Raw genomic sequence first — 13,042 nt, 5'->3', positions numbered from 1 at the left:
TTTTACAGACGGTACCAGATCACGGATTTTATGTACTGTGTTGAATCGGACCTGGATCTTGTGTTTAATCAGGATTTTGGAGATCTTTTTTGTGACCCCAGCAATGTAGGGTAAGGTGATGGTCTTGAAAGGCTCCTCAACAGGATCCTTCTTGATGGTTGGAGTGATGGCTTTGCGGATTGTGTAGTCGGAGTAACCATTAGCCTTAAGAGCTTGGCGTACGTGTTTGAGTTCACTGTAAATGTGTTCATGGTCGGAGATGCATTGGGCTCTATCATATAGAGTCTTGATGAGGGAATTCTTCTGGGATGGATGGTGGTGGGAATCCGGTTTTAGATAAGCATCCGTGTGGGTGGCTTTCCTGTAGACAGAGTGGCTCATTGAACCATCAGGTCTCCTTTTGATTAGGACATCCAAAAAGGGTAGCTTGCCATCATTTTCGACTTCCATGGTGAATCTGATGGCTGGGTGTATGGAATTGATGTGGTCGAGAAATTGGTCTAGAGCAGGCCGGCCATGTGGCCAGATGACAAAAGTGTCGTCTACGTACCTCTTCCATAAGGTCGGGCGTAGAGTGGCAGTCTGGATGGCGTCCGTCTCAAATTTCTCCATGAAGATATTGGCTACAACCGGAGATAGGGGGGAGCCCATTGGGGTGCCCTCAATTTGCTTGTAGAAGGTTCCATTCCAGGTGAAGTATGTATTGGTTAAGCAGTGTCTCACCAGGGGGGGTACCCCAGCATTTAGTCCTTGATGAACCAAGTCTTCAATGATTGCGATGGTGTCAGGCACAGGCACCTTGGTGAACAAGGAAACCACATCAAAACTGACAAGCAGGTCGTCTGGGGACAGGGCAATCCCCTTGATTGTCGATACCAGGTCAGTAGAGTTTAGTACTGCAGAGGTGGTTTTTCCAGTGAAAGGCCGTAGGATTTCGGACAAAAAACGAGCCAGTTTGTAAGTGGGGGAGTTGATAGTAGAGACAATGGGACGAAGAGGTGTATCTTCTCTATGTATCTTTGGCAAGCCGTACAATCTTGGTGGCCTGGCTGCAGAAGGTTTCAACGAGAACTGTTTGGTCTGATCAATTAATGCGGTTGAAGCAGAAATGATGTTGTTGGTTTTGGAGACGAGGCTGTTGGTGGGGTCTCTTTTTATTTTTGTATAGCTGCCATCGTTGAGTAGTTCTTGAATTTTGTTGTTGTATTCTATTTTGTCCACAGTGGCATTGCCTTTGTCGGCTGAGAGGATGACAATGTCATCCCTCTTTTTTAATTGAGCTAATTCAAAACGCTCATCTTTGCTGATGTTGCTAGCTGGCATCTTAGCGTTTTTGAGGGTTACAGAGATTTCAGATCTTGCTACGTCTGCAGCGATGTGACTCAAGCCCTTGAGAGCTACATCTACTCGAGCAATTATATCATTAACTGGTATGTGTCTAGGTGTGACTGCAAAGTTTAGTCCTTTAGCTAAAACGGATTTCAAACCTTCAGAAATAGGACTGTTACTGCGATTAATTACGACTTTGTTAACATCTAGCTTTTCAATGTGTGGGTCCGGTTTCTTGTTTGAGAGGCGGTTGAATTTGGAAATCAAGTTGTCCTTACATTTAGTCGACATAGCGGCAGCTGAAGAGGCAGTCATTTTTTCCACGTGTTCCCAATCCGATGTGGACATTGTTGCACTCAAAGATAAGTGTGATTTGTAGAGTGTCTTGTCTAACTGATCTAGTTCGGTGCGCGTAAGTCTGATTTTCTCTGAGATAAGAGCTAAGCTAGTTCTAGACAGAATTCGTTTCGCATTAGAAGAAGTTACAGCAGCAGATGTTAGTGTAAATGCGTTTGGTATTACCTTAGAGTCGCGGCATCTCTTCAGAAAGGTGAGAGACTCGATTAGCTGAGCCTTCTTATCCCGGAGCTTGTTGAAGGATCTCAAAGTTACGTGGAAACCCTCCCCGTAGAGGCGGTTAAATTTCGATTTAAAGCTTTCGTGACTGCAGGGATTCATCTTCTTGGTTCTTTCGGTAAAGTCACGTAGAAGGGAAGTAATAAAATAATAAAAATAAAACAATAAAACAATTCTCACGACGTTTCGGCCACAACGCAAGCAGCCGTCCTCAGGCGAAGAATGAGACATTATCAAGCTAGGAGCTTATATAGGTGTAGCGAGGAGGAGCGCGTATGAGAGATACATAGCTCTTGTTCAGAAGCGACCTGACCACGGGGAGAACATGCAAACACCAAATACACAGACGTCAGGATCGGGATCGAACCCGCGACCTCCTGTATGCCAGGCGAGGTAGTTAACAGCTCTCCACCGTGGTGCCCAATTGAGTATTTTGTGGTGTAGTTTTAGAATGTTTCAAATCTGTACCCAGACTCCAGCAGCACACAACGGCCTACTCAAGCGAATGGTGTCAGGGGATCTTTAACGTACAGAAGAAGATCGTGTGGCTAATGAGATGTGTAAAAACACATTTAGATTTTTTTTCGCGTGAAGGGATAGGTCTTACTGTTAAATTAAATTGATTGGCGTCCATTAACCATTACACATATTCGTATTTAATCCACAATCGTACCCCCCCCCCATAATTCCAGATACAATTTCTACTCATTTATAAACTACATTGTTGAAGGTTAATCAAATATATAATTATATTCAAACTTTATTTAAAAAAAACACAATCATATCTACACTACGTTATAATATCATATGCTATTACATGTTCAGATGACACATTTAGATTTTCTGTACAATACAAGACTGCACAGTAAGTTTAATGCTGTATACACGTACACTGCATGTGCGAGTGTGTGTCAAGTAAAGCATCGTTTCATTTGCTGTGCATAAAACAGACATAAGCATACGACAACACGTAACTAACATTGTCTAAGTTAATACCACAAATATACAATTACAGAACGAGGCAGATGTTAGGTTTTTTCCCTCCCCACATCTCTATCAGTAGGTACATTCTGTTCTCTGCCAGGCTGTCTGCAGTAGGCACGTGCAAGGTCACTGGTGATAGATTGTGGCCGACAGACTTGCGATGAGGCCATTAATCTCCAAGCACTTTCCACCACCCCAACAAGATGCAAACCTTTTCCTGCTGCGTCGCGTAAGCACGGCCAAAGCACGTGTGCTCTTGTTTCTCCGTTCATTTAAATGTCCGCAGCGAAAGAGAGGAATTATTTACAAATGCCACACACGCATTCCAATGACATCTGGCAATAAATGGGCTGCTTTCAGTTTGCTGACATTAAAGGTGTTAACTAATACAAAAGGTCTTCCTTTAGAAAAATCCATTTGTTGAGGTTTGCAGCCTCTAATGCACACGGACAATATTACACCCGGTGCTCTGTGGACATATGTTGCCCTTTTAGACTGGACAATTTGTAATTCTCAAAGGGGTTTTCCAAGGCTCGGTTAGGTAAATTTCATTCGATATAAATACGTGTTTACATTTTCACCAGAAAACGTGAAGTATATGTTAGCTGGGTATTAATTTTAAACAGTTTGAAAATATTTGAAGACATTAATTGCATGTATTTTTTAAAAATATTTAAACAAACAAAAATAAACATTTTTCAAAGTACCATACTTATTCGTTTTTCCATTTTTCGTAAGTGCGAATTAAAGAAATCTATAAGTATTTTAAACAATCATAGATTATCAAACACAAGCTTTAATAACAACACATGAAAAAAACTCTCCAAATTCACGGTCTTCAAACACACTGAGTGTATTAATAGCAGACAGCATGCATGCCGAGATGGTAAGCAACGTGCACGCAGATGGTTTTCATATATTGGATAATGTCTAAATATTTTTACTTTCTGCAAATTCCAATTATCATCATTATACTCGACTAGAACTTAAATTTCATAACATCAAAGCAGAGGTAAATATGCATATTTATCCATTATTTCATTTACATGGATTTCCTAGTGGATATACTAAACTGTGTGTAGTAAACTATGACCTAAGTGTTTATCTGAAAATCCATCATTGCATATTGTTCTGTAATGACTCTGCATTGTCTATGCATATGCAGTTGCATATATTTGCTATTTAGTCCACATACTGCAGCTACAATATGTTGTATTCCATAATATTAACTTAATACATATATTTAAAAAAATAGGTACATTTCTAATTAAGCAAATCTCGGTTTCAATCACTTAATTTCAACTTGTTTAAGATACTTTATATGTCAAGGCTTAAATCATTACATGCTGTTTATGTAAATAAAATAACCACATTATTATTGTTTTATAGACAAGCGTTTCCCCCTTTCCAAATGGCAAAGTCGTTGCATGAATGTCCCTTTTCACCGGCTTCCTGCCAATTATTCATTACGGCTTTATCAGCTGTCAACATTCATAAAACATTGCAGGTGTTGGTATTAGCACTTTGACTGTGGATAATTTCTAAAGATAGGTTATTTGTGTATTTCTAAAAAAACATTTATTCTTTTTAGAATACTGTAATTATTTGTATTTTTCATTATACAAATCACAAATTGCACAAATGACTGATTTTAAAGATAATCATGAGATTGCAATCACAATTGCAGAGTTGTCTCCACCTGAATTAAATTATCACGATTAGTACACATTTATGAACTCAGACTGTTTAGCTACCATGGTAACAACGAACTCACAATTAGATTTAACGAGGTATGGTAATTCTACAAAAGCCGGTCACTCAAGATGGGATGGATGACAAAAAAAACAAAATGGACGCTTTGGTTGCTGCTGTTGTCGTCTTCCTGTGCAGTTTTGCCTTGGGTCACGCTGAAGGTAATTGTTTATTTTAAACTGCTATTGTGTTGAGATTGGAATTGCCGGTCATCTTATCTCATCTAGAATTTTCTATAGCGCTTTTTGTCAAGGCGCTTTACAAGAGTTAAAATGGTACATTAGTAATGGCTGATGGGGGGGAAGGGATGCGATTTGAGTGTTGGGCAGAAGGGGTGGCAAGGGGTAGGGTGTGTAGGGTGATGGGGGGGAAAGGAGGGGTGATGTGAGGAATCAGAAGGATGGTGAAGGTTTTAAGGACAGGAAATAGTAGATGAATACGCTATTGAAAAACATTAGTGACTGGTATCTTGTGCAGATTTAAACTTTAATTTGAATATATTTTGGCACTTGACTTTTCACACAACAAGTGCGTTGTGGTTTACAAAGCAAAACTCTTTCACTTCTAATTTTGCAAACCGTAATAATGTTCCTATGGGCTTTAGTGCAACTACTGTTCATGCAAATTTACAATTACGTCTGTATGTAAATGTAATTTCAGTTGTACTGATTTGTATTTTCAACTGAGCTAGATAAAAAAAAAATGCTTTACATCAATAAAATGTTGTTTAACTTCAAGGATAAAAAGTTCTGCCCTGATTGATGCTGCAAAAGTGCAAATTGGTGTTTGGTTTCATTGTGGTGCGTGCAGTTCTCCCCAATAGCTGCATATTGTCACATACAGCATGCACTCCATTTAGGGGTGGAGTGGCCCAGCCTTTTTTTAATCTTCCTTATTTACAAAGCCAAATTTAGCATTTTTTAAAAGTTTAGTGTAATTGATACTATTCAATTTTTTAAGTTGTAGTAAGTGGACATTTAAAACCGCTACAGAAAATTGTAAGCCAATTCTGGAACGAACTATCCAATGCATTTGCAGTGCTGTACTAATTTGGCACGTGCCGTGTTTTTACACGACACGGAGACCCGGCTAACAACATGAAGTCGGCAGTGCTGAGGATACTTTTAATTTTGAGCTTTGGGATATTTTCTTCGCCCCCCCCCCCCAAAAAAAAAAACCCCATGCCATTTTATAACGCAGGACTGGTTTATCCACTAATGTTCAATCAAATATGTTAATCTTCAGATAATATAATTGTTATATTTAACAGAAGTGTGAATACTACTAGCTCTGTGCATGTCTTAAGCATGTGCAAATATGTAGAGTACTGGATTGGTGTTTTAACACGAACCTCGTGCAAAATAATGATGATGGTTTGAACGTCTATGTGTGACGATTGAATCGTAAAAAATATTTATGCATGCATAAAGTAAAGCTTCTAACATGAACCCGATTTGAAAACACTGAGATTGTGACTTGTAAATGTTGTTTTCTGCATTTATATTATATTATATATTATACTCTTATTCTGAAATATTGTGCGTGGGATTAATTATGCACTAAAAAATACTCGATTACCTTGCTGTCATTTTCCCCACTGCTATTTAAATATAGTAATACTGTGTCATTACTAGAGGCCTAATAAACACAAAGTAATTACCGAGAAAATCCCTTGCATGTTACTTTGTAATTTGGTGAAGTATACTGCCATAATTACCAATACCTCTTTTAACATTAGTATGCAAATGCAATGCAATTATGAATGATGGGCATCGTGATTTTGAAGTAATTGGTTTGTGGCTTTTCACCCGTTCGCCGTGTCACAGGCGAGGAGGAGACCGGGGTGGTAGGGAGCAGAATAGTGGGAGGCTTCGAGGTGGTACGCAATTCCCTGCCATACCAAGCCTCCTTGCAGCAGAATGGTGTTCACTACTGTGGTGGCACCCTCATCAATGCCAAGTGGGTCCTCACGGCGGCCCACTGTGAGATTACGTAAGGAATTGAAATTTATGTCTCCCTTTCTCTCCACTGCAGGATGGTACCAATTTTCTAACAAATATAGTGCACGTGCCTCCCAAGTCCACGTGCGGTGCGGAAGAAGTTCAACATACAAAGATAAAGATTCCCCGTATAGCCTTAACAGACTGTTGGGGCAAGTACCGGAACGATACACGAGGGGGTGGGTGGCCAGCACAACGCCTGACTGCCTTTGTCTCCCTAGCGGTGATGTTTACACATCACACCAGGTACTCATTTAAGGAGGTCGAGTCGCCCTAGGGGAGGCCCAGGACCGGTTCAGATAATCGTCACTGGTGTTAGCCGTGAGCGGGAATCGAACCCGGGTCGCCAGGTTCATAGCGCAGCGCGCTAACCGCTACACTACCGCCCCCCTTACACACACACACGCTCCCCATACATACACACACACATGCACATACAAAGGTGGAGCTGCCCTCCCCCACACCCTTGTGTACTGTGGTGGCCTTCATAGGTGCTTGCAAACAGCACTTGTCCGAAACGTCTATTAAGGCTATCTTTGTTTTTAGCGGTTGGCAACCAGCCAATGCTATTCTCCCCCTTAACCTAACCCCTTCAGGTCGTTTTGGCCTTAAATCTAAAATGAGCACCTCGTGCAGTATGGGGGTGGGGGGGGGTAATAGAATCCGCGCTGCAGAGACGAAGGCGCCTGGGCCACAGTCTTGTTGGTCACAACACCCTCGAGTGCGCCGTCTGGGCCTTCGTCGGTGCTCTCTCTCAAAGCATTCGTGCGTGAAAGCTTTCCGGGGGGATCTCCGTCTCTGTAACGAGTCGCGTTCCCACAACACGAATTCGAGTGGCAAAGTCGTGGCTGAGCCAGCATCCCTGCTGACATCTTTGGTTGAGAATCCAGACAGAAGCTCCCCGTGGTGTTTAAGCCGAGTTCTCAAGTGGCGAGTTAATTCTGAGCCTAGTCACCGATGGCTGCACAGTTACATTTTAGTTTTTTCTTACTTTAATTGATCAAACTCCACCCCTGAGAATTAAACGTCTTTGGTTTGATTGCCATACAACAAACATCTCCTATTGGCATGTGGATAAGAGGTTACTCGAAGGGATATGCCATGAAGCAAATATGTGATCATCTTCTATGGACTTCTTTGTAATATTACGCAAAGTGCTTTGCTGACATGATGCACCGTTGGCATGACATTACTGAACAGGCAGAGAGAGTACTGGAAGAGTCGTTTTACCAACTTGTATTCATTCCCGTTGACATCTTTACACCTGGCGATTATAGCCGAAGGCTGGACACTTGCACCCGTGACTACTATAATTGGGATTATCTCTTGTATATTGTACACGCTGTATAAAGACATGTTTTTTAATGCATAAGGAATGTGCTGTAGACTAGAACTATGAATTGTATGGATGGCAAATTAATTGCTGTTGTAGTCTAAAGGGACGCGATTGACTGCAGATGTGACTCGCATCCCAGAATTAATTGAACACACGGGCTGCATCGAGCTCTCGTATGTTTAAAACGCCTTTACTGAAAAACGACGAGCGCACAACGCAAAACTGTGCCAGTGGTATGGTTTTTTTGGTCAAACTATTGCACGGTTCAATGATGTGTTTCCCCTTAAGCGATTCTAGCGTCTTTGATGCTCTGTTGACGAACAATGCAGTTGTAGCTCGGGTACGATGTCTGCACGAGCTTCGTCACCGTATGTCTCCCATTCGCGCGGGGATTGGAGTGATAACATTGCTGTGCTAATGCTTAATTACCACATTACGTCGCAGCATTTCACTGCGGACAAATAGTTTTAATTTAAATGCACATACGGCATTTGTATAAAAAAACTGGTATGTACAGTATTGTTTTAAAGGCCTATACATTGGTGCTTCTGACATGTTAGACAAGATTTCCTCGTTTAATGCATTGACATTCGATTACAATGTGTCAATTTTGTTTTATAGTAGCCTCTACTTGCGTGTCAGAATGCTGCCATGGGGTGATGGTTAGCACATTGGTCTCGCAAACCGGAGGTCGCCAGTTTAATCTGCTGGCAGGGCAGCTGAAACAGCACTGCTCTGTCGAGCAGCAGCATTAATAGGTGCACTGAGATCACCTCGCCAACGTGAGAAAGTCGATCACATCAGCCTCCAGGTTGGCTCTGGAGCTCCCTAGTAGAGGTTCCATCCACCCACAGGGGCTTGAGTACGCAATTCCAGGCCTTCAAGTTCATATATACAGAGTGCTTCAATTTCTTTAACACTTAAATCGTTTTCAATGTAAAAATAACTAAATACGCTAACATAACAAATCTTGATTTGAAGCTTTCGTGACTGCAGGAATCCATACTCTTTGGTTCTTTCGGTAAAGTCACATAGGTAAAAAAAAAATATTATTTTATTTCTACCTTCGTGACTTTACCGAAAGAACCAAAGAGTGATAACAAATCTATGTTAATAGCTTCAAAAAGTCAGTCTCCACAATTTCGCCATCATGCCTGGAATCTTCTCCAGAGGTCCGATGGAATGATGTCGCGTGCATGCTTGCAAGTATCTGCCATCCACAGGAACGTGAACATCATAGTCGTCTTGGGGGAACACTCCCTCGGTAATGTGGAGGGCAAGGAGCAGACGTTCATGGTGGAGAGGGCCATCCGGCATGCTGGCTATGATCCTACCACTGTCGACAACGACATCATGCTTCTGAAGGCAAATCTGCTGATTCAATTACCGACGTTAATTTTCCCTCGGTCCCCCCCCCCACCTTTCATCTATCCCTTTAATCGCCCCCTCTTTCATTTGTCTGGTACAGAAATCTTTATAATTGGGTAAAAAAAAACATTTACATAGCGATGGGAATGATTTCACTGTTTTGGCATACAAAAGCTCCCACTCTCCAAACTGCTAATGGACTGATGCGAGTCACACGAGCAGTGGTTCAATTGTCACGTTACTCGGCTAAACCTGAATCTTAAATGGTGTACTGTAAGTTCTGGAACGACACTAACTGAACGCATCTGCCTCATGCATGCTCGGTGTTCAAGCATTTGAATTGGCGATGCAAATTAACCCGCAACGCGTCGCACTGCTCTCTTTTAAAGGTTACCGTGTTGTGGCAATCGCACTGCGAGCGCCACGGTATTCGTATCGACCGTTTTTATAAAATATAATTACGATGATTATTGTTAATATATTTTTTTGCATTTAAATTATTGACCCAAATGTTTGGAAAATAACAAAATAGTAATATTTCTAAAGCAATAGCTATGATCAAATTTAATGTTGTATTAAAAAAGTGGTTTCTGCAGTAAGTACTAGCTCTGTGGTTGTGATCTCAATGTTTGGAACTCTGACTTGTGCATGATAAACATTATCTGTATCTTAATCGGCTTAAGCCTCCTGTAAACCACGTGACTTGCATGACCACCCCACTCGGAATGCCTTTTCCCCACCCCTTGTGAAAACACAAGCTGCTGCGTGCAGCATCGAGGCCTTTTTGTGTTGCCTCTTCTTACCAATCGTCTCTTCTGACCTTTTGTTCCTGGTTTTTCTGTTCTTTTTCCCATTCTTTGTGTCGTACCATTTTATTGATCAATTACCCTTTTTTATTTTTTATGTGAATTAAATCCTTAACTCTTGCTGCCCTTCCCGTGGTGTGCCATCGGGGAAAAAAACTTGCGAGTAGACTGCAAATTTGCAATGATCAGAAGACTCGCAGGAGGCTTTTGAGTGAACTGCAGTTGAACTTTTTAATCATCTTTTTACTGGAAGCATGGCAAAGAAGATTAAACTGAAAATGCAATATATAACGCCACTGTTGCAAGGGTGCTCATGTCGTGATAATTGGCCATTGTGCAAACTATCATCGTACATTTAATAATATCATAGCGACACTGCCAACCGCCAATGCTTTTGTTGCTCCCCCCCCCCCCCCCACGATCGATTTATTTTCCCCGTTTTCCACCGCTCGTGTCTGCAGCTGCCGAGAGCGGCCGTGCTGAATGCCGCCGTACAGCCTATGCGGCTGCCCCGAGCAGGCGCTCGCTTGGAGGACCAGACCTCGTGCCTAGCATCGGGCTGGGGCACGGTGGGCAATGGCGTGATGCCCGATGCGCTGAGAGCGGTCTACCTGGACACGACGTCGCGCAGCTACTGCAACGATGCTTACAGCGGCACCCTCACGGACAACATGTTCTGTGCCATCTATGCGGCAGGAGGGAGAGATGCCTGCCAGGTAAGCTCTTTGCGTTCTCATTTGTTGCATCTTCTGTTCCACGTCCCCTTCAGTTTTAATACAGCTAATTGGTCTCGCCTAGCTTGCCAGGCATGTCATCAAGAGTGGACTCTCCAGAGGTTATAAATGTTACATTAATTCAACGCGAAATGTTACACTTTGTACGTGCATGCATATTGGCACAAATGTGCCCTTTGAACTTTGTTGGCTGTGACTGGTCCGAATATTTATCCTGGAGAAATTTGAGCCATGAAGCTCCTTTTCACAGATGTCCAGTAGGGACGGGTCAAAGTTACAACAACACAATACAAAAACGATAGGAGTATAAAGTGTAGGAAAACAAATACATAATATAAATCTTGATTTGACGCCATATAGCCACTTCCGTGCCCTCGTCCAAGAGGCCACTCTCCTCCTATTTTACAGTTACATGCTAATCTCTCACATTAACATCACCAGCCCCGGCCACTTCTTTATGACCCTTGGGCTACACCCATTTCAAACCTATTAAAACAGTCTGCCTCAGCAGCAGACCATGCTTTCCCACCTGATGACGGACGTTTGTGTTGTGCCCGAAACGTCGTTATTTATTTTATTTTATACCTACGTGACTTTACTGAAAGAACCAAAGAGTACTTAAAATAAAGTATGTATTTATTCTCAAGTCCAAGCCATTGCTTTGTAGTAAACGTTTAGATGGGTTTCCAGGTACCCGGGAGATGACCATAAAATAAATGGTTTCATGTACCCATCTGTGCAGAGCTCTCTTATGCAGGTTTCATTTATGTATGAACTTCTTTTGCACCTTATATCGCCAACCGTGCTTATCGGAGGTGCGGACGGCAAACTAAACCCAAAAAGCATTGAAGTGCTCCAGGTTTCTCCCACATGCGAAACAATGAAGAATGGAATGGATAAAATAACCCAATTCAGAACACTCCTGAAAGTCTCGAGGCTCTCGGAGGCGTTCCTCGATAAAGAAAATTGTTTCTATCGCATTGAAGTAATACTCGGAAAAATAACCTGATTTTACAGCCGTTTATCAATCTTCTGTACTTTTTTGAATGAAAGCCTCCTTGTCATGCTCATCCTAGTTTGACAATCTTTCACCATACTGGATACTGAGAGTTTGTGGCAATAGAGGCTCCAAACCCGCTTCAGATATCACTTGCCACTGATGTTAGCCGTGGCCAGGTCATCCCGGTCAAGGTGCCGCAGCGAGCTAAACCACTGAACCCGAGCGCCCTCCCACCACCACCCTTTGTATGATTGTATAAAGTGTCACATCTGACTTGCAAATCTGTCCTGAACCAATGAACTAACCCCACCCAGTGCAGTATCTGTCTACGGTGAAGCCTGTCGATTTGATTAGACGTTCAAGTGTCTGATCTTCTCATGCGGAGCAATGGATTATTAATGTGCATGTACATTCAATTTCTAGATCTAATGTTTCAAGGGCAGTTTGTGCTTTGTTTTATCTGGTAATCTGTTTTCTCCTAGATGTTCACATGAAACATTTTCACATCTGCCTATACTGCAGTCCCCAGCAAGTTTGATGTGTGATGTTGTATTGCGTTGGACACGTGTCGGAGCATCCTGTACGTTTCAACTGAATTGTATATTTGTACGTTCACGTTTCGCATTGTTTTTTTTCAGGGAGATTCTGGCGGGCCTTTGATCTGCAATGGCACATTGAATGGAATAGTTTCCTGGGGCTATGGTTGTGCGTATCCCAATTACCCCGGTGTCTACACTAAAGTGTCAAACTATATAACGTGGATAGAAAATACAATTGCAAATAATAAGTAACATTTTCGTAAAGCGACATGCACATTGACCTTCCACCTAGACCTGTTTTTGTGGGGTGTGCCACGTGCTGTAATTCTGAGTCCTCCTTCACCCTTCTATTGATTGCTTCAAGGCTTCTCCCATTATATTGCATGGCATTAAACGCTAAATTGTACTTCATGTAGCTCTACCATGCTTACATGTGAGGTTCAACTAAGTGTATATATATATTACTTTAACTGAGCTAAACTCGTACATTTTACCTGTCAAGTCCAAATCAATTTTTCAGAACTTGCGTTTTCAAATGTTGGATTTTTTAATGGTTCTGTTTGTATTGACGTTTGCAATCTCCTTGTTTGGCAATGTGAAAATAAATTTACCTTAAAA

General features: G+C 41.9%; 1 protein-coding gene across 3 annotated transcripts; it reads left to right on the top strand.

Moving 5' to 3' along the window:
* The first annotated feature begins 4,654 nt into the window (after positions 1-4,654).
* LOC144722279 (trypsin-like) lies at positions 4,655-13,042 on the top strand. Of its 3 annotated transcripts, none has more exons than XM_078600381.1 (5): positions 4,655-4,802; positions 6,468-6,600; positions 9,201-9,342; positions 10,613-10,867; positions 12,524-13,042. In XM_078600381.1, the coding sequence occupies exons 1-5, from the start codon at positions 4,682-4,684 to the stop codon at positions 12,674-12,676; spliced, it is 804 nt and encodes a 267-aa protein (XP_078456507.1). In that variant the 5' UTR covers positions 4,655-4,681; the 3' UTR covers positions 12,677-13,042. The 3 variants fall into 3 exon arrangements, with proteins under 3 accessions (XP_078456507.1, XP_078456505.1, XP_078456506.1); XM_078600379.1 differs by having other exon boundaries at positions 6,468-6,633; XM_078600380.1 differs by lacking the exon at positions 6,468-6,600 and adding an exon at positions 6,676-6,820 and having other exon boundaries at positions 4,710-4,802.

Source organism: Lampetra planeri, chromosome 14 (genome assembly GCF_965212315.1).
Source record: "Lampetra planeri chromosome 14, kcLamPlan1.2.h2, whole genome shotgun sequence".
Lineage (NCBI taxonomy): Eukaryota > Metazoa > Chordata > Hyperoartia > Petromyzontiformes > Petromyzontidae > Lampetra > Lampetra planeri.
Note: the sequence above shows the minus strand (reverse complement) of the source record. Positions and strands in the feature narration are given on the sequence as shown.